The 23,178-nt window shown below is 58.2% G+C and overlaps 2 protein-coding genes across 3 annotated transcripts in view; one reads left to right on the forward strand and one right to left on the reverse strand.

Annotated features, from left to right (window-relative positions):
- CDH23 (cadherin related 23) overlaps positions 1–14,885 on the forward strand; it is a 186,496-nt gene extending 171,611 nt beyond the window's left edge. Inside the window, exons 41-69 of the mRNA XM_077784783.2 lie at positions 431–564; positions 794–1,003; positions 1,153–1,260; positions 1,688–1,790; positions 2,625–2,750; positions 2,835–3,038; positions 3,260–3,718; positions 4,496–4,612; positions 5,189–5,413; positions 5,497–5,666; positions 5,937–6,074; positions 6,230–6,349; positions 6,762–6,939; positions 7,563–7,774; positions 8,349–8,543; positions 8,835–8,945; positions 9,129–9,258; positions 9,417–9,680; positions 9,805–9,966; positions 10,083–10,339; positions 10,598–10,695; positions 10,782–10,902; positions 11,072–11,151; positions 11,457–11,497; positions 11,776–11,836; positions 12,215–12,344; positions 12,426–12,548; positions 12,724–12,837; positions 13,759–14,885. Of these exons, the coding sequence (XP_077640909.2) occupies positions 431–564; positions 794–1,003; positions 1,153–1,260; positions 1,688–1,790; positions 2,625–2,750; positions 2,835–3,038; positions 3,260–3,718; positions 4,496–4,612; positions 5,189–5,413; positions 5,497–5,666; positions 5,937–6,074; positions 6,230–6,349; positions 6,762–6,939; positions 7,563–7,774; positions 8,349–8,543; positions 8,835–8,945; positions 9,129–9,258; positions 9,417–9,680; positions 9,805–9,966; positions 10,083–10,339; positions 10,598–10,695; positions 10,782–10,902; positions 11,072–11,151; positions 11,457–11,497; positions 11,776–11,836; positions 12,215–12,344; positions 12,426–12,548; positions 12,724–12,837; positions 13,759–14,085 (4,718 nt within the window). The 3' untranslated portion in view covers positions 14,086–14,885. The remainder of the gene's footprint in view (positions 1–430; positions 565–793; positions 1,004–1,152; positions 1,261–1,687; positions 1,791–2,624; positions 2,751–2,834; positions 3,039–3,259; positions 3,719–4,495; positions 4,613–5,188; positions 5,414–5,496; positions 5,667–5,936; positions 6,075–6,229; positions 6,350–6,761; positions 6,940–7,562; positions 7,775–8,348; positions 8,544–8,834; positions 8,946–9,128; positions 9,259–9,416; positions 9,681–9,804; positions 9,967–10,082; positions 10,340–10,597; positions 10,696–10,781; positions 10,903–11,071; positions 11,152–11,456; positions 11,498–11,775; positions 11,837–12,214; positions 12,345–12,425; positions 12,549–12,723; positions 12,838–13,758) is intronic.
- A 219-nt stretch (positions 14,886–15,104) lies between these two features.
- On the reverse strand, positions 15,105–23,093 carry LOC110469904 (prosaposin-like). 2 transcript variants are annotated; one of them, XM_085583778.1, is made up of 14 exons: positions 22,489–23,093; positions 19,348–19,469; positions 19,014–19,088; positions 18,802–18,927; positions 18,414–18,608; positions 17,784–17,927; positions 17,489–17,545; positions 17,064–17,171; positions 16,778–16,864; positions 16,496–16,679; positions 16,256–16,425; positions 16,098–16,178; positions 15,873–15,980; positions 15,105–15,788 (listed from the first exon to the last, which is right to left on the reverse strand). In XM_085583778.1, the coding sequence occupies exons 1-14, from the start codon at positions 22,547–22,549 to the stop codon at positions 15,753–15,755; spliced, it is 1,554 nt and encodes a 517-aa protein (XP_085439904.1). In that variant the 5' UTR covers positions 22,550–23,093; the 3' UTR covers positions 15,105–15,752. The 2 variants fall into 2 exon arrangements, with proteins under 2 accessions (XP_085439904.1, XP_085439903.1); XM_085583777.1 differs by having other exon boundaries at positions 19,014–19,091.
- Between the last annotated feature and the right edge of the window lie 85 nt (positions 23,094–23,178).

The following is a 23,178-nucleotide window of genomic DNA, read 5'->3' on the forward strand; positions in this document are numbered from 1 at the left end:
CCTCAGTGCAGGGAGTGATGACTGTGGTCCAGGGGATCTGGAAGGCAGAGCTCAGTCCCATCTCCCATCTGACCCCACTGCAAAGCTTTTCCAGAACCAGCAGGATGAGGCCCTTTGGCTCATGGGGGGTCTGTACTGTGTAGTCCACCCTGCTCCGGCCATCCCAGGGCATGGAGGGGCTGTTGGCATCTTCAGAAAGACCCAGAAAACAGGGACAGGTGCCTCTTATTTGGCCATTCACCCCATCCCCTTCTCCTGCTGCTACCTGGGGTTGCATCCAGCACAGTCCCCAGCTGTCAATCCTCCTATATCTGCAGTAACAGGCCATGGGTTTGTCCCCAAACCTGCCACAGTGCCCCAGCTCCCAGAAAAGCCACTCCCTCGGGGAGCCAGAGCACGGTGAGAGCCAGGGCTCCGCTGTCTCCGGTAGGGGAATTTGTCATCTCCCCGGTGGAAGGAGAGCTGCGGGTGAGGAAGGACGCCGAGCTGGACCGCGAGAACATCCCCTTCTATAACCTCACCATCGCTGCCCGGGACCGCGGCGTGCCTCCCCTCAGCTCCACCGTGAGTTCCCCAGGCTGGCACGGGGGGCTGTAAGCTGTGCCTCATGTTTAGTTCCTTCCCTTTTGGTCTCTGGCTTCATTCTCCTCCCCTCCACCGCCTTCTCCTTGTCCCTAGGCCATCCCATACTGGGCTGAATTGTGGAGACCCACCTCTTGCCTGGGGAGTGCAAGAAAAGGATGGGAGCCTGGAAACATGTGCCACATGCCTGCCCTGCTTCTCTCCCTGGCAGATCCTGGTGGGTGTCCGTGTGCTGGACATCAATGACAACGACCCCGTGCTCCTGAACCTCCCCATGAACCTCACCCTGAGCGAGAACGCCGCCGTCTCCAGCTTCGTCACCCGCGTCCTTGCCCGGGACGCGGACCAGGGCCCCAATGCCCTCCTGACCTTCGACATAACAGCAGGGAACACGGAGAATGCCTTCTACATCAACAGCACTGTATGGCCCCGGAGCAGGGGTGGGATGCTGGGACAAGGAGGGTGGGAACCCAGCTGTGCTGTCTGGCACCCTTGTCCTGGCAGGAAATGCCCTAGGGGAAGCATTGCCCACATCCCACGCGGTGTTTTCTCCCTTGTTTTTCCCGGTAGAGTGGCATCGTGTACGTGAACCGCCCGCTGGACAGGGAGCGGGTGGCCGAGTACAGGCTGACGGTCACGGTGAAGGACAACCCCGAGAACATTCGCAATGCCAGGCGGGTAATTACAGACACTGCCGGGGCCTCCGGGAGGGCAGGTGGGAAAAACGGCCAAAAACAAGCGGTGCCTTTACCCACGGTGTTTCTGATAGCAACCCCACCCCCAGAAAGCACCTGGGGATCACGAGGAGGGGGCTACAGCCCCATTCCCAGCAGAGAACAGGACCAGTAGGATCGAGGGCAAGTCCAAATTTGTTTACTCCATGCAACAGCAGTAGATGTCATGGAAGGTGGGACAATGTTGGGCTGGAGAGTTGGACAACCACAATGATAGTGGAGCATCCTTTGACTGCCCCAAAAGGAGGGTCCCTGCCCATCTTCACAGGTCGTCCAGGGAATGCAGCTTTGACCAGAGGTGGGAGAGGGGGGAGGTGAACTCAAGGAAAGGACATTATGGTCATCGCCCTCTTGTCCCAATTTTCCTTTAGGATTTTGACCTGCTGGTCATCTCCATAGGGGATGAGAACGACAACCGCCCCCTCTTCACCCAGGGCTCCTACCAGGCTGAGGTGATGGAGAACTCGCCCCCTGGTAGGTCTCTCTTCACTCCCTTTTGTGGCTCCTGGAGACTCCCTTCAGGGCTGGATAAGGGGAGGTGTCTCCTGGCCGTGGTGGAGGAGACAGGACATTGAGCAAGGCAGGGCTGCACTGGGACAGAGTTGCTGAGTTTGAGGAGCTTGTGCCTTGATGAGCCTTGAGGACACCATAGCTTTGGTCCATGCTGCTTGTGGAAACCCTTCCAGGCACAGGTCAAAAAAGGGCACCGTTTGGGATTTGCTCAGCTGCAGCAGGTGCCCACGGGCTGAGCGGAGCCCTGGGGGTAGCCCTGAGGGCACTCATCTGCCCAATGCCCTGAAGAGGATGGGCTACCATCTCTCCATCACCTGGAATTGCCGTGCTCCAGGGGTTAGAGATTTTTAAAAGAGTCCAGCCTGTCCAGATACACATTTTCCAGACAAAGAGCTAGAAACACTATTCTTATTTTGTGTCGCCTTCCTGCCATTTAAATTGCTCCCAGCTCCAAGACCTCAGGTATCCTGTCCTGCCATTGAGCAACACCTCAAGCAAAGGGTTTAGGTGCCTCCAGGTGGCACCCTCAGTGGCAGAGTGCTGTGGCACCCCTCTGATGGATGTGTCTGTCTGTTTGCTTTTAGCTGGATGTCTCACCACCTCTCCTGGGCCTCGCGAGTTGGTCTGCAAGGCTGCAGCAGCCACCCCCCAGTGCCTCATGCCCCATGAGGCCCGGCTCTGTCACCTCCTCCATCCATTCATTGCTGTCCCTCATGTGTCACCGGGGTGGGAGGGGGACAGGGGGGCCCTGCAGGGGACTGCCACCCTCCCTAATGCTTCTGTCATCTCATCCAGGGACTCCGGTCACAATGCTCAATGGACCCATCCTAGCTTTGGATGCTGATGAGGGCAGCAATGCTGTGGTGACCTACGAGCTCCTGAAGGCATCCCTGGACCTCTTTGTTATCAACAACAAGACAGGTGGGGCAGCTCTGCTGGTCTGTCCCCAACCCAGGGCCACCAGGTCCCCATGTGGTGTGCCACAGGCTTTTTCCTCTTCTCCAGGTGTGGTTTCAGTGAAGCCCGGTGGTGTGATAGACCGAGAGGCTTTGCTGGACCCTCACCTGGAATTCACGCTGGTGGCTCGTGATGTGGGGGGGCTGAACAGCACGGCCAGCCTGGCAGTGGCCATCCTGGATGACAATGACAACCGCCCTGTCTTCCAGCCAGCATCCATCACGGCACGGCTGTTGGAGAACAGCCCTCCAGGTCAGGACTAGATTTAAGGGTGGGAAATGGGGTGACCTGGGTGTCCCCTTGGGACTGTGAAGATCCAGCTCCCAATGACACAGTTGACCAGGATGGGGTCAAAGGGAAAATCTGAGGATTGAGGATGCCCATGTTGCTTGATGATATTTGCCTTGGGACCAAGGACTTTTTACTGCTGTCCTCCAACCCTCACTTGAGAGGGCTGTGTCCCACCTTTCCAGGCTTCTCCGTCCTCCAGGTGACAGCCACGGATGCTGACAGTGGCCTCAACCAACAGCTGGACTACCGTATTGAGGGTGGTGGCCTGGACAGGTTCCTGATTGATGCCACCACGGGGGTGATCCGCGTGGCCAACATCACCATTGACCGGGAGGAGCGCGATGCCTACCGGCTGACGGTGGTGGCCGTGGACCAGGGCACGCCAGCGCTCTCGGGCACCGCCACCGTCAGCATTGTCATCGACGACGTCAACGACTGCCAGCCTGAGTTCATTAACCCCATCCAGACCGTCAGCATCCCCGAGTCAGCTCCCCCTGGCACCGTGGTGGCCGAGGTGACCGCCATCGACAGGGACCTCCACCCTCGCCTGGAGTACTACCTGCTGGGGATAGTGGCCCGCGATGACACGGACGCACTGGTGCCCGAGCAGCAAGGAGCATTCACGGTGGATTTTAGGACAGGTAGGAGAGCGGGAAGGGCGGAGTGGGCAGTGTGGACCCCTCTCCTTGTTTCTGCTTCTACTTCTTCTTCTCTGCCTGGAGGTAGGTGTCTGAGGTACAGGGCAGTGGTGCTCCTCTCCTGCCTCCCCGCTGTCCTACAGTGCCCTGTCTCACCCTGCCCTGTCTTCTCTTTCCTGTCTAAGTGACTTGACTTTGCTTTCTTTTCCGGCTCTCGGCGCCAGGTTTGTCTCTGTGTCTGTGCTCATTTCTGTCTCCGTGCCACCCATGGCCTCCCTCCATCTCACTCATCTCCACTGGTAGAGATGGCCTCCGTTGCGGGCCGGGGGCTGCTCAGCCTTGGCAGACTGCACCCCAGCACCCTCCCTTGGGGAGCAAGGGGGCACTCCAGGGCAGGTGGTGGGCTCCTTTGGGGAAGGAGGGCCAGGAGCTCCACACGTCTCTTTTGGAGGCACAAAGCTGGTCCAGGACAGAAAAATGCCCTTGTTGGAAAAGATACAGGACAAGGTTGTTAAAGATGCTGAGCTCAGGTGGATGGGGTTGTGTAACCAGAACCACCTGAGGCCGTGTGGAAGAGGCAGGTAGGAAGGACATGGAGAGTAGGGGGAGAGGAGTTGTCTCTTCCTGTAGTTCTCAAGTGTTTTCCTCATTCACCCTTTGGAGAGGCAGGAGAACAAGCGTGGTGCAGGATGCAGCAGTCAGCTGGTACACACCTCCCTGCCCAGGCAGGGGCACAGGCACAAGCCTGGGACATTACATCCCTCTTTTCGGGATTCCCAGGAGCTGTGAAGATCAAAACTCCCCTCAACCGTGAACTAGTGGCCACCTACGAGGTCACCATCTCTGTCCATGACAACGCCAGTGAAGTCATCGACCGCTCGGTCAGCGTGCCCAACGGTAAGGGTGGGGTCTGCCCAGGCAGTGTGGGGACAGGGACTGGCACAGCCCTTCCCAGCCACCAGTGCAGCTTCTGGGTAATCAGCAGCTTTCCCACCGTCCTCTCCATCCTGACCAGCAACATTTCCAGTGGGACCAGTCCTGGACAAGCTCCCATCAGGTTCAGGTTCCCTCCTGAGGGCTCCTTTAGAGAAAGTCCCAGACATCCCAGGGCTGCAGTGGGTATGAAAAGGACTGTGTGCCCATAACCTTACCACAGGAGACACTCATCTCTTCATTATGTTTCCTATCATAACTTGCCAGCCCACTATGGGTAAATTCAGGCTCATGTGTGAGAAGACACACGAAGATCAGGAGCAGGTGTCCCACTGCAGCATAGGGACTCCCATGACGAGCTCAGGGCATAGTGGCTTTGGGGCACATTAAACTTTTTCTTGATGAACCAGCACCTGCTGGCTCTCTGGACTTTCACATTTGTGCCTTTACAACCCTCCTTCCTCCCAGCTTTCCTTCCCTTCTCTTTCTCACTTTTTCTTCTTCTCTTCTCTTCCCCTGTGGTTTCCACCGTGGCCACAGCCAAGCTGACAGTCAACGTCTTGGACGTCAATGACAACACACCCCGCTTCCGCCCCTTCGGGGTCACCTACTTCACTGAGCGGATCCTGGAGGGAGCCACGCAGGGCACGACGCTCATCTCCATCTCAGCAGTGGACCCAGACAAAGGTGCCAATGGGCAGATCACCTATGAGCTGCTGAACCTCTCTCCAGAAGGTTACGCCTGTCTGGAAGACCATTCGGCAGGTTGGTGGTCTGGAGAGGTGGGACTCTGGGGCAGGTCAGTGATCTGGGTCAGGTCTCTCATTTCAGGGTCTGCCATCCTCTAGGGAAGGTTGTGGCCAACAGGACAGTGGACTATGAGGAGGTGCAGTGGCTGAACTTCACCGTCCGTGCCTCCGACAACGGCTCTCCCCGCAGATCCGCTGAGATCCCCGTGTACCTCCAGATCGTGGACATCAATGACAACAACCCTGTTTTCAGTCAACCCTCCTACCAGGTGAGCACCCTGTCAAACTGTGTGTGGGGTTGGGCCCTGCCTGCCTGGTGAGGACAGGCACAGAGCTGGGGGGTTGTCCAGGGACACCTTCTCTTCCCTTTGCCCGTGCTTGAGCCACTTGGAGAAGATGGTCAAGCCTGGCACGTGCTTTGTGCCAGCACCTTGCTGGGAGTCTGGCTGTGCCCAGTCCTGGGTGCCAGCTGTGCCCTGGGTTGCTGCCCGCTGAGGCAGCACGGGCTGAGCCAGTCCTGCCTGCTCCCTCTGTTGCAGAAAGCTGTCTTCGAGGACGTGCCGTTGGGTACGGTCATCCTGAGCGTCACGGCCACCGATGCAGATTCCGGGCAGTTTGCTCTCATCCAGTACAGCCTGGGTGATGGAGAGGGCAAGTTTGGGATAAATCCCAACACGGTAAGGAGCCAACCGAGGGTGGAACAATACACGGGAAGGGAGGGGAGGCTTAAATGGTCCCAGCTTGTGCCTTGCTCCCACACCTCACCTTCTGCCCCTTCTTGAGTACCAGCTCTGCCAGACGAGGTCCACCTGAAGGTCTCTGTGTGCTGCAGGGTGACATCTACATCCTGTCAGCCCTGGACCGGGAAAAGAAGGATCACTACACACTGACAGCTGTGGCCAGGGACAACCCTGGGGATGTCTCCAGTAACAGTCGGGAGAACTCTGTGCAGGTAGGACTCTCCTCCTCCCACCACCCCTTGGGTGCTGGTCACCAGCAGGAAGGCATTAAAGCTCCACCTTTCCTCCCCAGTGGCTGGACTAGGGGGAATTAGGAAGAGTGGGTGATGCCAGGAGCTGTGGGGTGGGTGGTGCGGGGCACTTTGTGCTGCAGGGACAGCACATCAGCAGGAGGGGCAGGGGAGGGTGACACTATTGTCTGCAAGTGCTGTGGCATGAATGGGTGTCCCAGCCATGGCGGCCCCCATTGTTGGAGGCAGGAATTCAGCTGGTGGAGTTAAACAAATAGCAGGAAGGGCACCTCTCTGCAGCAGCAGAGCTGCGGGTCACAGCAGGGGTATGGCCCCAGGGGCTGCCCAGCCTTCCCCAGCCTCACATCACCCAGCTGGCTGTGCTTTCTCAAAGGTGCTGATCACAGTGCTGGACATCAACGATGTCAGGCCCCAGTTCAGCAAGAGCCAGTTCAGCACCAGCGTCTACGAGAATGAGCCAGCAGGGACGTCAGTGATCACCATGAGTGCCACCGACCTGGACGAAGGGGACAACGGCGTGGTGACCTACAGCATCGAGGGTCCTGGAGCAGGTGGGTGTTGGGAGCAGGGGGCTCTTCCACAGGGAGGAGGGTTATGAGGAGGAAGGAGTCATAGGCACCATACCTACACCCCATCTCTGGCGGCTGCTTTGGACTCCTGGGAGCAATGCTGAAAGAGTGGGGCTTCCTCCATTTCTCTGCAGTTTCCAGTTCCTCATGGTGTGGGATGTTAGGACTTTGCCTGCCTTCATCCTGCAGCCCAGCTTTGGCTTATGCTCTTGTCTTCCTCACCTCAGCAGGACTTTCTGTTACACCCCATGTGGCTTGGAGCAGACTCACTGCCTGCTTTAGGTGAAGGCTTTGAAGGGCAAAGAGGTGTCAGTGGATAGTGATGGTGCCTGAAATCCAGAATATCTGCACCCAGAGAAATTGCAGAAATAAGTCTGCACTGCTCCAGCCTGGGCATGAGTGAAGCACAGACATGGCTGACCAGGGAGTAGGTCCCAGAGACAAGGATGTAGCAATGGGCTGGCATGCTCTGAAAGCCCTGAGACCACCCACACCCCTGGCCTACTTGGGGGGTGCACTTCAGCTGGTTATACTCATTTCTAGTCCTAATTTATCTGGTGCAAACTGTCCTGAGCCAGAGATGTGGGGTTTTTCTCTGTCCCCAGAGGCTTTCAAGATCAATAAGGACTCTGGGCTTGTCACATCCCGGCGGCGCCTGCAGTCCTACGAGAGGTTCAACCTGACTGTGGTGGCCACGGACAAGGGGCATCCCCCTCTCTGGGGGACCACCATGCTCCACATCGAGGTCATCGACATCAATGACAACCGCCCCGTCTTCGTCCGCCCGCCCAACGGCACCATCCTGCACATCAAGGAGGTAAATCCCTTGGGAGGGAGAAGGGTCGTGGCATGCTGAGAGTGTGTTCAGGAGCACTCCTGCCTGTAACAGCAAAATCCAAACTCCATCTCCAGTGGGGATGCAACAAGACCTTGATTTAGCATGTGGCAAGAAGTTTTGGGTCGTGGGGGTGGACGTTCCAAAACAGCCTCTCTCCATACATGCGAGCAGGGTGATGGGGCAGATTTGGGGAAGAGAAACCCCAGCAGCACTCAGAATTAGTAAACAGTCAGTGCGTGCAGACCGTGTTTATAAACACAGTGACACTTGAGATGCTTCTCCTTTCTAGGAAGCAGGCTTGACTCAGCCAGCCCCCCGTGCAATTTCTCAGGCAGTCCCTGAGAATTGCACCCAGATTGTCTCAGCCAGTCCCTACCCACCAGCCACAGGGGATCACGGCTCCATGTTGCCAGCCCCCTGCTGGGTTTCGGGTAGTGGGAGCTTGCTGACCTCCAAGCCCAAGGGATTTTGGACCAAGGGGGCCTGGAGGGGCCAGGGGAGCAGGGAGTTGGTGTGCAGTGCCAAGGCTGAAGGGCTCTGTGTGTGCAAGCAGGAGATCCCCCTGCGATCCAACGTCTATGAGGTCTATGCCACGGACAAAGACGAGGGTCTCAACGGAGTGGTGCTCTACAACCTGCTGAAAACCGGGGCAGGGAACAAGGACTGGGAGTATTTCAGCATCGACTCGGTCAGCGGGCTGATCCAGACGGCCATGCGGCTGGACCGGGAGAAGCAGGCAGTGTACAACGTGAGCCAGCCAGGGGCCAGGGCAGGCCTTGGGGCTGTGGGTCCGGCATGGGACTGGTGGGATGCAAGTGATGTGGTGGGGATGGCGTCACCTGAGAGATCACACCTTAGCAGGAACTGGGTGGTTATCAAGTGTCTTAGGGGGGTTGCATCCTGGTGGGCCAGCACCCTATTTCCTGTTAAATCCCCCCCAAATTCTCCAGTATCCAGCTGTCCTCTCTGTCCCTGCCTCAGTGATGTCTCCCAGCCCGTGTGGTTCTGCCCAGGACAGCCCTTTTGCCTCTCTCCCCAGCTGATCATCGTGGCCTGCGACCAGGGCCAGCCACCCTACGAGACAATGCAGCCGCTCCAGGTAGCGCTGGATGACATCGATGACAATGAACCCATCTTCCTCAGGCCACCTGTAAGGCACCAGGGTGAACGGGGTGGGATGCAGGGGATGCAGGGATGGGGATGCCAGCGAGCACGTGTGATGGGGTGTGCGCACCCGGGAGTCACCACGGTGGAGAGCAGCGTGGAATTCGTCCAGTTTTGTTTAAAGCAACCCCAGTGCTCATAACATTCCTTTCCCTGGGGTCTCTGGCAGAAGGACAGTCCCCAGTACCAGGCACTCTCTGTCCCCGAGCACTCACGGCCAGGCACCGTGGTGGGGAACGTCACCGGTGCGGTGGATGCAGATGAGGGCTCCAACGCCATCGTCTACTACTTCATAGCAGGTGGGTGTGGAGATGGCAGCTCTGTGTCCCCCACACACCCCTCACCCAGGATTTCTGTCCTCTTCTTGCTGCCTCTCTGCCCCGCTCAGCAGGCAAGGTGGCATTTTGGAAGTGCCAAGCCCAAAGAGGACTAACTGGGAATGCCTTTCTGCACTCAGCTGGGAACCAGGAGAGCAACTTCCAGCTGAGCCGAGAAGGGAAGCTGAAGGTCTTGCGAGACCTGGACCGGGAGAAGGAGCCATACCACTCCATCATCGTCAAAGCATCCAGCCAGAGGAACTGGGCTCCTCCCCGGGGCCAGCGGGCAGCAAGAACCCAGTTCTGGGACCTCAGCGAGGACCTGACCCTGCAGGAGGTGCGGATCTTCCTGGATGACATCAATGACCAGTCCCCCCAGTTCACCAAGTCGGAGTACACGGCGGGTAAGAGGTGCCAGGGGCTGGGGGGGCACCAGGAGCCAGAGATGCTTCCAGGAAAATCCAGCAGGATGATGGGGCAGTGAGAGCCAGCCTGGCCCCAGGTCCCTTTCCCATCTCTCCCTCAAAGGGGTTGCCACCGATGCCAAGGTGGGGTCGGAGCTGATCAGAGTGCTCGCAGTGGACGCCGACGTGGGCAATAACAGCCTGGTCCTGTACAACATCCTGGGCATCCGCTATATCAAGCAGCACTCCAATGACTCCGAGGAGGTGGCCAACATCTTCAGCATCGGTGGGTGCCCAGCCTGCTGCAGGAGCATGGGGCCTTGGGCAGAGACATCCCTGTGGCCAAAGACGTCCCCAGCGCTGGGGTCACTGATCTCGGGCTTGTCACCATCCATTCCACAGGAACCCTTGATGGCATCCTGCGAACCTTTGACCTCTTCACGGCCTATAACCCCGGCTACTTTGTGGTTGACATTATGGCCTCTGACCTGGTGGGCCACAACGACACGGCCATTGTGGGGATTTACATCCTGCGGGATGACCAGCGGGTCAAAATCATCATCAATGAGATCCCTGACAAGGTCAGGCAGTTCGAGGAGGAGTTCATCAGCCTGCTCTCCAACATCACGGGCGCCATCGTCAACACAGATGACGTGCAGGTAACCATCTACCTTGGAGGTTACTCTGAGGGGTGGATAACCTTCCACATGCTGTTTGGGAGGTGTCCTTCAAGGGACTCTTGCCTGAATAACCATAGACACCCCTGGGCTCTGAAGGTGACGGATTCACCGCAGGTAGGGGTGTACTGAAGGGGTCCACACTGATGCTTGAGGGTCTCCTGCCACGCGAGCACACCTCAAGGCATGCTCAGGAGGAGACTCCTCTCCCACCCTGCAGACCTTGCCGTCTCTCCTCAGTTCCACGTTGACAAGAAAGGCCGGGTGAATTTTGCCCAGACAGAGCTGCTGATCCATGTGGTGAACAGGGAGACCAACCGCATCCTGGACGTGGAGCGGTACGTCCCCTGGCCCCCCCACCCAGCCTGGCTCCTTGGGGACCCTGATTAATGTCAAGGTGCCCAAGCAACCCTTCTCTTCCCAGGGTTATTCAGATGATAGACGAGAACAAGGAGCAGCTGAGGAATCTCTTCAGGAACTACAACGTGCTGGACGTGCAGCCTGCCATTACTGCCCGTGCGCCGGACGACCTCTCGGCTCTGCAGGTAGGGGTCCAGCTGGGACTGGAGGAGCTGCTCGCAGAGGGGGTGGTGTGATTCCCATGGTCCTGGTCAGTGCCTGGAGAGTAGATGACCCGTATAACTTGGGGCATGTGGCCACCAGCAGGTGCTGGCTGCATGCCAGGGGTTTCCCCCATGCCTCTGTCTCTCCTAGATGGCAATCATCGTGCTGGCCGTCCTGCTCTTCCTGGCTGCCATGCTCTTCATCCTCATGAACTGGTACTACCGGACAGTGTGAGTAACTCCTGGGCTCTGCCCAGCCTCTGCAATGTCCCCTTAGACCAGGGAGACCTTGTGTGGCTTCTCTTGGCCCTGGAAATGCCAGCAAGCAAAGGAGGGCATCAGCTTCCCAACGCCTCTTCCTCCAAAATGCATGGTTTTAATACTGATGGTATTAGTACATCTCCCATCAAAGCTCCCCGGCCTTATTTAATATTTAATGCACACCCTGTATGAAGTGTTATTGCAAAGCTGTGCGTCCTTCTCCTTTCCAGCATCTTCCTTATTTTCTTCCCCAATTGGTTGTGTTTCTTTCACAGGCACAAAAGGAAATTGAAAGCCATCGTGGCTGGCTCCACTGGTGAGCAGTGTTTGGGGTGTCCCAGCTGCATGGGAGAGCATGGAGGCGGGTCACAGGGAGACATGGGCTGTATATCAGAAGTGATCCTGCCCAGCAAGGTCTGATGGTGGGAGGCTGTTCTCAGCATCAAGCTCTGTGTTACCTGCCACACCCCACCGTGTTTCTCACTGCCTTTCTAGTTCCTCTTTATCCCTCCCTGATAAAGAAGTGTCACCCCATGGTTTGCTGCTAAGCCCACGCACGTGCTGCCCTGTAACTCTCAACCCTGCCTTTTGCAGGGAACAGAGGCTTCATGGACATCATGGACATGCCAAACACCAACAAGTACTCTTTTGATGGGTGAGTGCCACCTCCTGGGGCTGGAGGCTACTCCCAAGAGAGGGAAGCCTGTGTTTTGGAGCCAGGAGGTGGAGACATGATGTCTCTGCTCTGCTCTGCATGGAGCATTACTGATCCTGGGGCACATGCTCGCTCTGAGAGCTTTCTAAGCTAAAAAATATCATTAATTCTCCTGTGACTCCATCTCTGCCAATCCTGGCCAGGTTTGGGCTAAGCAGAGATAATGGGCAGGGTTTGACACATCTTGATCCAGAGCATTCGGATTCATACCTGCACAGGGCAGGAGGAGGCAGCGCAACCTCAGCACCGTGGCTGTGGACGGGGTTAGGGATAACGCCGCTCCTTCCCTGCCCTGAAGGCTGTTCCTCCCCCGGGCAGGGCCAACCCGGTGTGGCTGGACCCCTTCTGCAGGAACATGGAGCTGGCGGCGCAGGCGGAGCACGAGGACGACCTGCCGGAGAACCTGAGCGAGATCACCGACCTCTGGAACAGCCCTGCCCGCACCCACGTGAGACACGGGTGGGACCCCGTGTCCTGTCCCCGCTCCGGCCGCCCCCAGCAGCTCCTGAGCCGCTCCCTCCTCCTGCAGGGCACCTTCGGGAGAGAGCCCTCGGCTGCCAAGCCCGAGGATGACCGCTACCTGCGGGCAGCCATCCAGGAGTACGACAACATTGCCAAGCTGGGGCAGATCATGCGGGAGGGACCCATCAAGGTGAGTGCTGCGGGCAGGCGTCCTGCACCGAGGAGGTTTCTCTCTCACAGCCGCACCTTCCAGGTTCACAGCGCCGGAGGGTGATGTCGCTCCAAAAACCACTGGGATGAGGCCGGTCTCCCTTTGATCAAACCATCTCCCCTGGATAACCCACAGTCTCTCCCCCTCCACCCAGGGCACTCTCCTGAAGGTGGTCCTGGATGATTACATGCGTCTGAAAAAGCTCTTTGCCCAGCGGATGGTGCATAAGGCCACCGCCAGTCAGGGGGACCGCTCCTCGGTCTCGGAGGTAGAGGGTGTGCATGGGTGTGGGGAGATGCTTGCCGTGCCCTCTGGGATGCAGTGTGGTCTTCCTGGCCCCACAGGCTGTGGTCACTCGCTGTGGCCATGCTCCCTGTCACCCAGTGGTGCTCACACTCTCTGCTTGGTCAAAACAAGCCAGATATTGGTTTTCCACTGGTTCCCACTGCTGTTTTTAAACTGGTTTTCCAGACTGCTGGTTCCCCACAGTGACTCCCTGTGTTTCCTGTGATCAGCACACAGCTGATCTCCCTTGGAGAGGATATCCCTCTTTGCAGATTGGGCTCTCTCCATCAACTCCCATTTCTGCCAAGGCTAGCCAAAGCTTTGGGGGATCATCTTCCCTTCCTTCTGCTTCTCTGGTTTTTGCCTCAAAAAGAAAGGTTTTTGAGGCAAAACTGTTGGCATGCAGAGTGTTGGTGCAGAAGGGCTGGTCTGGGGAGAAGAAACTCCTCTTGTGGCCTTCTACCCTTCATGAGGGTGCAAAACGAGGGGCAAAGAGAGCAGAGAAGAGCAGCGGGAGGAGAGATGCCTGTCAGCCCTTCTGCCCTCCATCTATCCATTCCCTTATTCCCCTTCAGCCCCATCCAGCCTTCCTTCATCTTTCCCTGTCTGCCTCCCGCCCCTCCACCCTCATACAAATTCTAACCCAAATTCCAACCCGGGTCCAAATTCCTCCTTGGCCACTCTGAGGACAGCTGCAGGACACACCACCCACCTGGCAGCCAGTGTCTAAGCCGGGGCACCCGCCAGGGGTGATCCACCTGGTGATCCTCATCACCATGCTCTGAAGGTGCTTCAGAAGAGGAGGACCCTTCCCTCTGGCTGGACTCCGGCATTGCAGGAGTCAGGGAAGCCAGGAGCTGCTGCGGCCACGGTGGTGATTCCCTCCTCCGTGGCTCTCTTGCAGCTGATCCAGAAGGAGCTGGAGGACGAGGAGGAGGAGCGCAGCCCCAGCCAGGGCAGCCTGCGCTTCCGACACAAGCAGCCCGTGGAGCTGAAGGGTCCCGACGGCATCCACGTGGTGCACGGCAGCACGGGCACGCTGCTCGCCTCCGACCTCAACAGCCTGCCCGAGGATGACCAGAAGGTGCTGGGTCGCTCGCTGGAGACTCTGACCGCCGACTGCGGGGGCTACAGCGACCACAACGCCCGCACCGAGTCGGCCAAGTCCACCCCCCTGCACAAGATGCGGGAGGTGATCATGGAGAGCCCTCTGGAGATCACCGAGTTATGACGAGCGGTGCTGCCGCTGCTGCTGCTCCAGGCCAGCCGGGGCCGGCGGGGATGCAGCGCAGAGCCGGGGGCCGTGGCGGGGGCAGGGGCAGCCCGAGACCGGTGCTTGGCCCCTCTTCCCCTGCAGGAGTCCAGGCTGCCCGGTGCAGATCACTCCGGCAGCCTTGGAGAGCTTGGCCCCGGCAGAGGGCTCTCAGGACCGGAATGCTTTTACTCGCCTGTCATTTATCCATGAAACCATTAAATTTTTTTTATTTTTCTTATTAAAAAAATTAAAAAAAAAGGTTTTTTTTCTAAAAAAAAAAAAGGGGGGGAAAAGAAAAGCTGAATGAACCTGATGAGTCCAGACTGGACGGGGGGGGAAGGTGCAGTGAGGATGCGGATGATGTGCTGCCACAGTATCCCCAGGCACAGGCTGGGGACAAGCAGCTGTCACACCTCGATCACGAGCATGGGGAGGGCCAGGGAAGCGTGGGGAGAGACCGAATCCTTTTGGCATTAACGTCACCTTTCCACTAAGGAAAGACCCAAAAAATTAAAAAGAAAAAACCCAACCCAAAGACATTCCTCCATTTTGCTGGCTTTACCAAAACTTGTTGCAATGTCAAAAAAGAGAGAGACTAACTGGGGCTTCTGGATGTCAAGTGCTCGTGCGTGTCTTTTGTTGCCCTTTTCTTTCCCCTTCTCTCTTGCATTTGGGTTTGTTTGTCTGGGGATTTGTTTCCAGTCGTGACCTTGTGGAGAGTTTCGGGCACGGTCTGTTACGGGACTCAGAAATACAGTGTCTATGGTTTTGGGTAACCTGTCTGTCGTCCTTCCTGCCCGGATCCATCAGGCCCAAACCCCCTTTGGAAGAGAAGACCCTCTTTTAAGTCACCCCTCGAATCATCATCTTCACGAGATGCCACCCTGGGTGTTGCTGCACCTTGGATTTTGGAGGAAGCATTAAATGTTCTCCGGGTTTACCCACACTCCCATTGCAGCCCTCAGCACAAGGAGAAAGGACACAACCAGCCAGGCTCATGGGAAGAGTTTATTTGTGATGGGATGCTCCCATGCACACCCAGGATCAGGCACTGCAGGCATCCCCCCAATATGGCAGGGAGGGATGAGCCAACACCTCACTGCCCATGGCTCACCACCGCAGCTGGGTCACCACAGGACCCCAGCAGGGATGGGTGTGTGAAAGGAAATCCTGGCACCCAAACTCATTCATTTTATGTTCAGGTGAAGCTGCCGCCAGCCAGCAGTGGCAGGCCTGTGTCTGGGCAGCAGAACCCAGCCCAGCCCACGGGGACAGATCCATGTTGCAGGATCTGGGCCGTACGAGTGGTTCAAGGTGGGATGGAGAAGTACAGAAGGGATCGGGGATGGAGATAGAGGTGGGAATAGAGGTTGGGGATTTTGCAGTCACCCTGAGAGACGTCAAGGCTGAATCCCTAGTCCTGAAAATATTAACGAGTCCCTTAACCTGATTTGGAAGTCCAAGCCCCAGGAGTGGAAGAGGAAGCGGCCGAGGCCGCTGGGGTTCCCCGCAGCCCCGCCAGCGCGACGAGGCCGGTTGGCTCCTGCCATTGCTGTCTGTGAGTGCAGGCACGTCCCAAGGGAAGGCAGCCGGGATCCCAAACCAAACGGCAGAGCAAGTCCAGCCAGCTGGGGAGACGGCTCCTAGTTCCACACGTGGCGCCGGCAGTGTGCGACGGCCTGCGGGAGGGACGGGGACGGCGCTGGGGCGCAGGGACCGGCAGCACCCTGCTGGCCCCGGAGAGGGGACACGGCCGCACTTACATTGCACTCGGCCGCCGTGGCCATGTTCTTGCACCAGTACTGCGGGCCCCAGACACAGGGGGCCAAGCCCAGCAGATCCTCCTTGCCTGAGTCACAGGCCCTGATTTTCTGCATTGCAAGGGAAAAGGGTGGGAGGGAGAGGAAGAAATCCTCCATGAGGAACCTCTGATCGCCCCGGAGGATGCCCATCCTGGCCCGGGCCGCCTCGGGGATGAGGACACTTACAGTGCAGACAAAGGTGGGGTCCATCATCTGCACGAAGAGCCGCACGGCCGCCGGCTCGTACTGCAACACCAGCGCCTGGCACTGGGAGGGAGAGAGGGGTGAGCCCAGTGGGGACATCAGGGGTGGTTTTCTCGGGCTGGGTGTCCCCCTCAGCTCACCTTGCTGGTGAGCGGCATGGGCAGCATGGCACAGCCCTTCTCCAGCACCTCGCCCAGCTCCTCCAGCGTCTCGTTCTTCAGCAGCTCGTTGTCGACGTAGGTGATGACGATCTGGCAGACGTTGCAGAAGGCGCCCGCGCTCGCCGCCAGCTGCTGCAGGGATTCAGCCTCTGGAGGACACGGCCATCAGCACCCAGCGGAGGGGACACCCCACTCCCCGGGGCCGAGGTGCCAGCTCACCAGGCCGGGTGTCCCCGCTGCGGGGGCAGCAGTGCAGCATGGTGCAGACGGCCGCGGGGTCGGTGGCCTCCAGCAGCATGATCACCACGGCTTTGCCATAGGAGTTGACAAAGTCCTTGCACTGCCCGATGACGCCGTGGGGCAGCATGTAACACACCTTCTCGATGTCGTTCACCAGCTGCTCCTGCCAGCACAAGGCAGAACAGGGAAACCCCGGCTCCTTGCTGCCCCTTGGCCCTCTGTGCCAGCCCCCCAGCAGCAGACCACAGCAGTGGGGCTCACCTCTGTCACGTTGTTCTCCAGGAGGCTCTCGACTGTCTTCACGGTGAACTGGCACACGTCACACAGTGGAGTGCTTCCCACCCTGTCCTGTCGGGACAAGGGGGTCATATGCATGCCAAGCCCCCACAGAGCCACCTCATCCTGTTCCACCATCATCCCCCACGTAAGGCATTCCCCACCTCAGATAAACAGAGGTGCTTGAGGAAATAAAACACAAAATAAGGCTCCCCCTTTACAATGCTTGGATTTTCAGGAGCACAGCAGAACTGAGGGGGTCCCCACTTACCCCCAGCATGCTCAGGACCTGCATCACCCTCTCTGTGAGCAGCGTGTGGAGGGGCAGTGCCGAGTGGGAGGCACAGAGTCCCAGCTGGCCACACAGCTCCGTTGGGTCCTGGGGAGAGAGACGTACCAAGTCAGGCGGGCTTTGGCGCCAGGGAAAGGAATTTCAGCACATCAGGGCATGCATCTCACTTACCTCAGCCTGCTACCGGTGGAGGGGCCAGAAAATGGCAAGAAAAAATGAAAACAAAGTGTAATTGCAGCAGTTGCAAGGCAGAGAGGAGGGGGAAACAAATTAATATTTTGTAGGAATATTAGGCAGTGAGTTTAACAAAAAAAAAGGGATCATTTGCCAATGAGGCACCTTGGCTGTGCTGCTCAGGCCCCCAGCTGTCACCCAGTGACCTCAGGGAGCCCTCAGCCTCTTACCAGATAATGCAGCAGCTGGGCAGCCGTGTCCGTGTACTCGGCCAGGGAGCGCTTGCACTGCGGGAGGGAGACACGGAGTCAGGGCCCGATCTGGCCACCCCACCCCAGGCAGGCATCTGCAGAGATGCTCCCATCCAGGAGGAGGCAGCCCATCCCTGGAAGTGTCCAAGGCCGGGTAGGACAGGGCTTGGAGCAGCTGGGATAGTGGAAGGGGTTCCTGCCCATGGTGGAGTGAGATTGTCCTTAAGGTCCCTTCCAGCCCAAACCCTTGTGTGATTCCCTGCTGGCCCCTCACCCGCTGTGCCAGGTCGGGTGTCAGGGTCTCGCAGACCCGCTTGGCGTGGCCCACCAGTGCCCAGGTGAAAGCAGCGTTGGTCCCCAGCGCCTGCTGCACGGCCGTCGCCAGCTGCAGGCAGTCCCCACACACCTCTTCCATCTCCTGCAGGATAACAAGGCAGAGACACATTGGTACCCCATCAAATAAAACCAATCCCCCCACCCCTAACCTGCATTTGCAGGGCTGGGATTTAAACACTGGCTGCAATTTGGGGCAGCACTCCAACCAGCATCTCTCATTTCCCTCCTGCATCCTGAAATATCCCCCCAAATTGATCACACAGCCAGAAGTCATTGCAGCTCTGCAGAAATTTTAGGGGCTTTCTCTAATTATTGTTAAGTAGGTGACACTTTTAAGGGGATTCTCACCCCTGAGCAGCATTAGGACACTGGCACAGATTGTCCAGAGAAGCTGTGGCTGCACCATTCCTGGAAGTGTCCAAGGCCAGCTTGGATGAGGCTTGGAGCAACCCGGACACGTTCTCTGTCCGTGGCAGGGGTTTGGAATGAGATGTTCTGTAAGATCCCTTCTGACCCAAACCATTCCATGGTTCCATGACCAGCACCATCCTTGCATGTGCCACGGTACCTGGGCTTCACCGTGAGGCAGATCCTGGGGATGGAGCAGGAGGGGCACGTTGGCCATGAAGGGGGCGATGAGGTCATCAAAGTCCTGGGTGGGGCCTGTGGCAGCTGGTGGTGGCTGCTGATTCCTCAGTGTCCCCGTGGGTCTGTCTCGGCGCAGGCACAACTTGATGGTCCCACACACCACCTTTGGGTCCGACTGCGGGAGCAGAGGGGTGGGGTGGGGGCTCCTCCATCACACCAACTCCCCTGCCCCCACCCTAGGTCATTTCCCTCTCCATCTTGTCCTTCAGATGGTTTGTCCCAGGCTCCAGGAGCATCCTTTGCTCTGCAAGCCCCCAAGAAATCCCAAACTATGGAAAAACCCAAACCCGGGGCTCCCCCTGCATTACCAGCACTTGCTTGCCCAGCTGGACAAGGACGAGGATGCCGGTGTCCACCATCCTCTTGCACTTGACAGACCAGTCCTGGAAGGGCAGGTACTGGCATCTCTTATCCAAGAATAGCCGCAGCTTCTCCTGCATGACAGAGAGAGAGTTCAGGGCCTCAGTGGGGTTGGTGGGGAGGAACACCAGCCCCACTCCCCCGTCCCACTGAGACCCACCTCGGTGCGGTTGTCCTGCAGGATCTTGCCCACCAGGGAGACTGCCACCTGGCACAGGTGACAGGGGATCCCCTTCTGCTGAGAGAGAGGGGACACGTCGGGATGCTGTCATGGCACCCAGACCCTCCCCAGATCCCAATCCTCCACCCCAAAAACATCCCACGTGAACGCCCTGTGGCACCCATTGACTTTTGCCATTTGCTCCGCAGACCGCTGCTGCCAGATGCGGGGTGCTGGGGTGGGCAGGCCGGGATCCTGCCGCCATCTCCGTGTTCTGGGCCAGATGGGCACCCCTCCCGCAGCCCCCCGCATTCCCTGCTCCCAGCACGGTTACCCCCAGCGCCCGGTCCCACTGGAGCCGGCAGAGCTCCAGTGCCCCGCACTTGGCCGCGGTCGCCACGTCGCGGCACCAGTCCTCCGGCCGCTCGCCGCACTCGTGGAGGGGGCTGGCCCCGGCTGTGGGAGGGAAGAGGAGACTGTCAGCCCTCAAGGTACCCCAAGGCATCAAACCAGCCTCCCTGTGTGCACCGCAGTGAGCTAGGAGTGATGCTCCTCGCCCTCCTGCTGCGATTCCACCTCAATCCCAAAGTCGTGGAGGGGGTGTTTAAATTATATATGATTTTTTAAGGTCGGTTTGGCCAGGCTGCCAGCTTTTCCAATGGGATGTCATAGGGTCATAAGCAAAGGGAATTTGGGGCTCATCCTCAGCCTCCCAGCACCCTCTGACACGCTACTTATAAGGCAGCTGCTTGTAAAAGCAGCAGTAAATCTTGCAAAATGGGCAAACCCGGGGCTCCAGATAATCACGCCACGGCTCTCGGCAACGATTGAGCAACCCCACTTTTGGTGGGGTTCTTTTGGTTTTATTTCCTCCCCACGACAGCATTTTCTCCTGGCTGTAAATCCCCGGCACGGCAGCGGCGGCATGGCCCGCCCCGCAGCGCGGTGCCGTGGCGCAAGAGCAGCGCTTTAATTGTCACCTTGGTGTGTCAGGACTCATTTCTGATGGGGCGAGTGTCGCCACCGGGAACTGTGCCCACCCAGGATGCGGCTGGGGAGGAGGCGGCGAGAAGGCACAACCCAAGCCCTTCACCGCCTTGCTCGGGCCGGGAGCTGCTCCGGGAATTTGGGAGCAGCAGGCGGGCAAAGGGACAAACAGACCCTGCTGCAGACCTTTAAGCAAGAGGCGCTTCTAAGCAAAGCACAACCCTCCCCGCTCCAAGCGTTTACATCCAGCTTTTATCCCCCAGCCCTGTCTATGATTTTGCAGGGCAGGAATAAAGCCAAAAGCAGAAACTGCTCCTTCCACGCGGCCCTGCCCTTATCGGGTTTCTCCCCAAAAGCCGCTTTCCCCGCGTGCTGCATTTTGTCAACGCCTCCAGTTCATCCGTGAGACTTCAGCGTGAGGTACCCAGGGCCACCCTGGAAATTCCCGGGGGCTGAGGGTGTGGGGAGAGGGGTCCCAAGCCCCCCACACCACTCCCGCCTGCCCCGGGAGCGCTGCCGGGTGCCGGCTGGTGTTTCAGCCCCGATTTCCCCATCGGGCTGACAGCAGCACTGGGCAGGCGGCCCCGGGGCAGGGCGAGTCCCCCCGGCTTCCCACACACCTTCCCGGCTGCGCCGTGCCGCGCTCGCCGCACCAGCTCAGAGGGATATATTTATGTTTTCAACCCCGGCCCCAGCATCAGGGCAAACAGGAATGGCAAGTCAGCGGAGGCATTAAGGGGCAGCACCAAAACCAAGGAGGCGGGAGACAACAACCCCACGGCTTTTTTCTGAGCTGGTCCCGCAGCATCTCTCACGGAGCTGTGTTGGAGCCCGGACCCCATGGTGAGGTCGGGAGGATCTAAAAGACACGGGTGATTTGGCCCCACGCTTTTCTGGCTCGTAGAGATCCTCAGCTCAGCCCTTACTCTTCACCCCGCTCAAGCTGAAAGTCAGGCAGCAAGTTCTGGGACAGAAAGTAATTAGGACTAATGTAACACCCAGCAGCTGAGGGCAGGGGGAGCTTCCCCAGGTGGAAACCACTGCCACGGGGCAAGCAACTGGGGCAACTGGTGTCCCGTCAGCTCTCCTACACGTCCCAAAGCCGTGCTGGAGCCACCTCATGCTGCCAGGCACACAGGCAGCAGGGTTATTAAATGATGCCATTTTTGGCAAAGGAGCAAAGCAGGGGTGCTCCGGTGCCACTCCGGTTCCAGGCCAGCCACAACTGCCCTATTCCAGTCTGCCAGGCCCGGGGGATGGGGTGGGCTTCGTTCAGGGGGTATCCAGCAGGGAGCTCCAGCTCTGGCAGGGCTGTGCTGGCATTCCACGGAGCCTCGGAGCGCCCCGGCCGAGCCGGCCGAGCCTGGCGAGCCAGTTGTGATGTAAACCCCGGGGGTGGCAGCGTGGGCCCCAGCGCCCCAATTCCCGGCCTGGCGCATGCCCCTGTTACAGCAAGAACCATAAATACACTTTTCCCAGCTCCCAAACCCCTCTCTCCAAAGCTCACAGGGTGCCCGGGGCCGCAGCAGCCCCACGCCGTGCGGCCAAGCCCCTCCGGCTCAGGGGGCAGGCGGCACCGCCGGGCCGGACGTGCCGAGCACGGGTGAACTTTCCTGCTCTGCCTGTTGCTGGCTGGAACACCCAGACACGTCCTCCCCAGGCTGGGTCATGCATGTGCACCCACAACACCTGGGCACATCATAACATGGGAGCCCAGTGGGCCAAGCCTGGGATAACTGGGGTGCAAGGGGGCTCCTGACTCTAAAACATGGGGGGTTGTTTGCAACAGCAAGGCTTCTCTTATTCCAGGGGAAATTTCCCCAGGAAGCAGCGATCTGCCCTCAAGCAAGAAGCAGGGGTTGGAAGCAGGCCTTTCCCAGCTTGTTTCCTGGGGATGGGCAGGGGATGGATGACTAAGGAACAGCAGCAGAGATTCACCGGCAGGAGGATTCACTCGCAGATACACAAGTGCCAATGCTGAGAGGGCTCCTGAGGTGAGTAGAGAACATCACCCCATCACCCACAGCAGAGCCAACTTCCTGCCTCCTGCATCTCCTATGAGGAAAAGGGCAGCTGCATGGTCACTCTGTATGACAACCAAGTGGCTTCCCCCAGCTCACACATCAGCAGCCAGGCCCCAAAACCAAGGGCAGGAGAGAGAGAGCAGCTCCTCTTCCCCACTACAGACACTATCATGACTTCCCCTCCTTCCATGCCCCAGCACACCACCAGCTGTGCCTGAATCCCAGAGAAGGGACGGAACAAACAAAACCCTTTTACTCCGAGATCACCTTTAAAGGCAAAAGTTCCAACTCTCACCTCCAGGTGGGTAACACAGACAGCAGTGCCACCTTCCCCAGCTCTGCCCAACTCCAACACCAGAGGAAGCACCTTATGGAGCTTAGACACCAAAGCTGGGAATAGTTTTGGGTTTCAACAGGGTTTTCTGAGCTATCCACATCCTACCTACCTCCAGGCCTGGCCTTACCTTGGTAGGAGCCCAGGCACACAGAAATGATCAGCACCAAGCCACTCCATTTGCTCTCCATGCCGTTCCTAAGAGTCCTCAGTGGCTGGTTGCTCTCCTGCGCTGCTCCCAGACTGAGGAATCTTGGATGGGCTGGGAGAAGCAGTGAGAATCCACACCTACGCAGGGCAATTACCACACCCCTCACTTTATGCCTTGATTAGAAAATCATCACTGGGAAGGGAGGGACCAGAGGCAGGCAGGCACTCCCAGGAGGGCAGAAGCAGCCCAGAACCTGCTGCTCAATGCTTGGCTGCACAGGGTGGGCACGGACAGGGAAAGGTGTCCTGGAGCCACGTGACAGCACCACGTTCTCTGCCTTTGAATGACATTTTTATATTTTATTTGGAAGCCAGCAGGGAATGAGGACACACAGGAAGCCACATTAAGCACGAGTCAGCAGGGAAGGCTGGTATCAAGTCCCTCTGGCCTGCGCAAGGCAGCAATTGCAACACAACTGTTGCCTCACACCAGGCGTTGTGTTTGTCCAGGGAAGAGAGAGGCAGCAATCCCAGGCAAGCCTCTTCCACCTGCAACCCTGCTCAGCAGAACAAAGGCTTGATGGGACACGTAGCGTAATGGGAACCTGAATCCATTCAGTCCCAGATTCTCAGTGCCACCCTGGGATGTGCCTTCTCCTGGCCCTGCAGC

Source organism: Lonchura striata, chromosome 6 (genome assembly GCF_050655825.1).
Source record: "Lonchura striata isolate lonStrDom1 chromosome 6, ASM5065582v1, whole genome shotgun sequence".
Classification (NCBI taxonomy): Eukaryota; Metazoa; Chordata; class Aves; order Passeriformes; family Estrildidae; genus Lonchura; species Lonchura striata.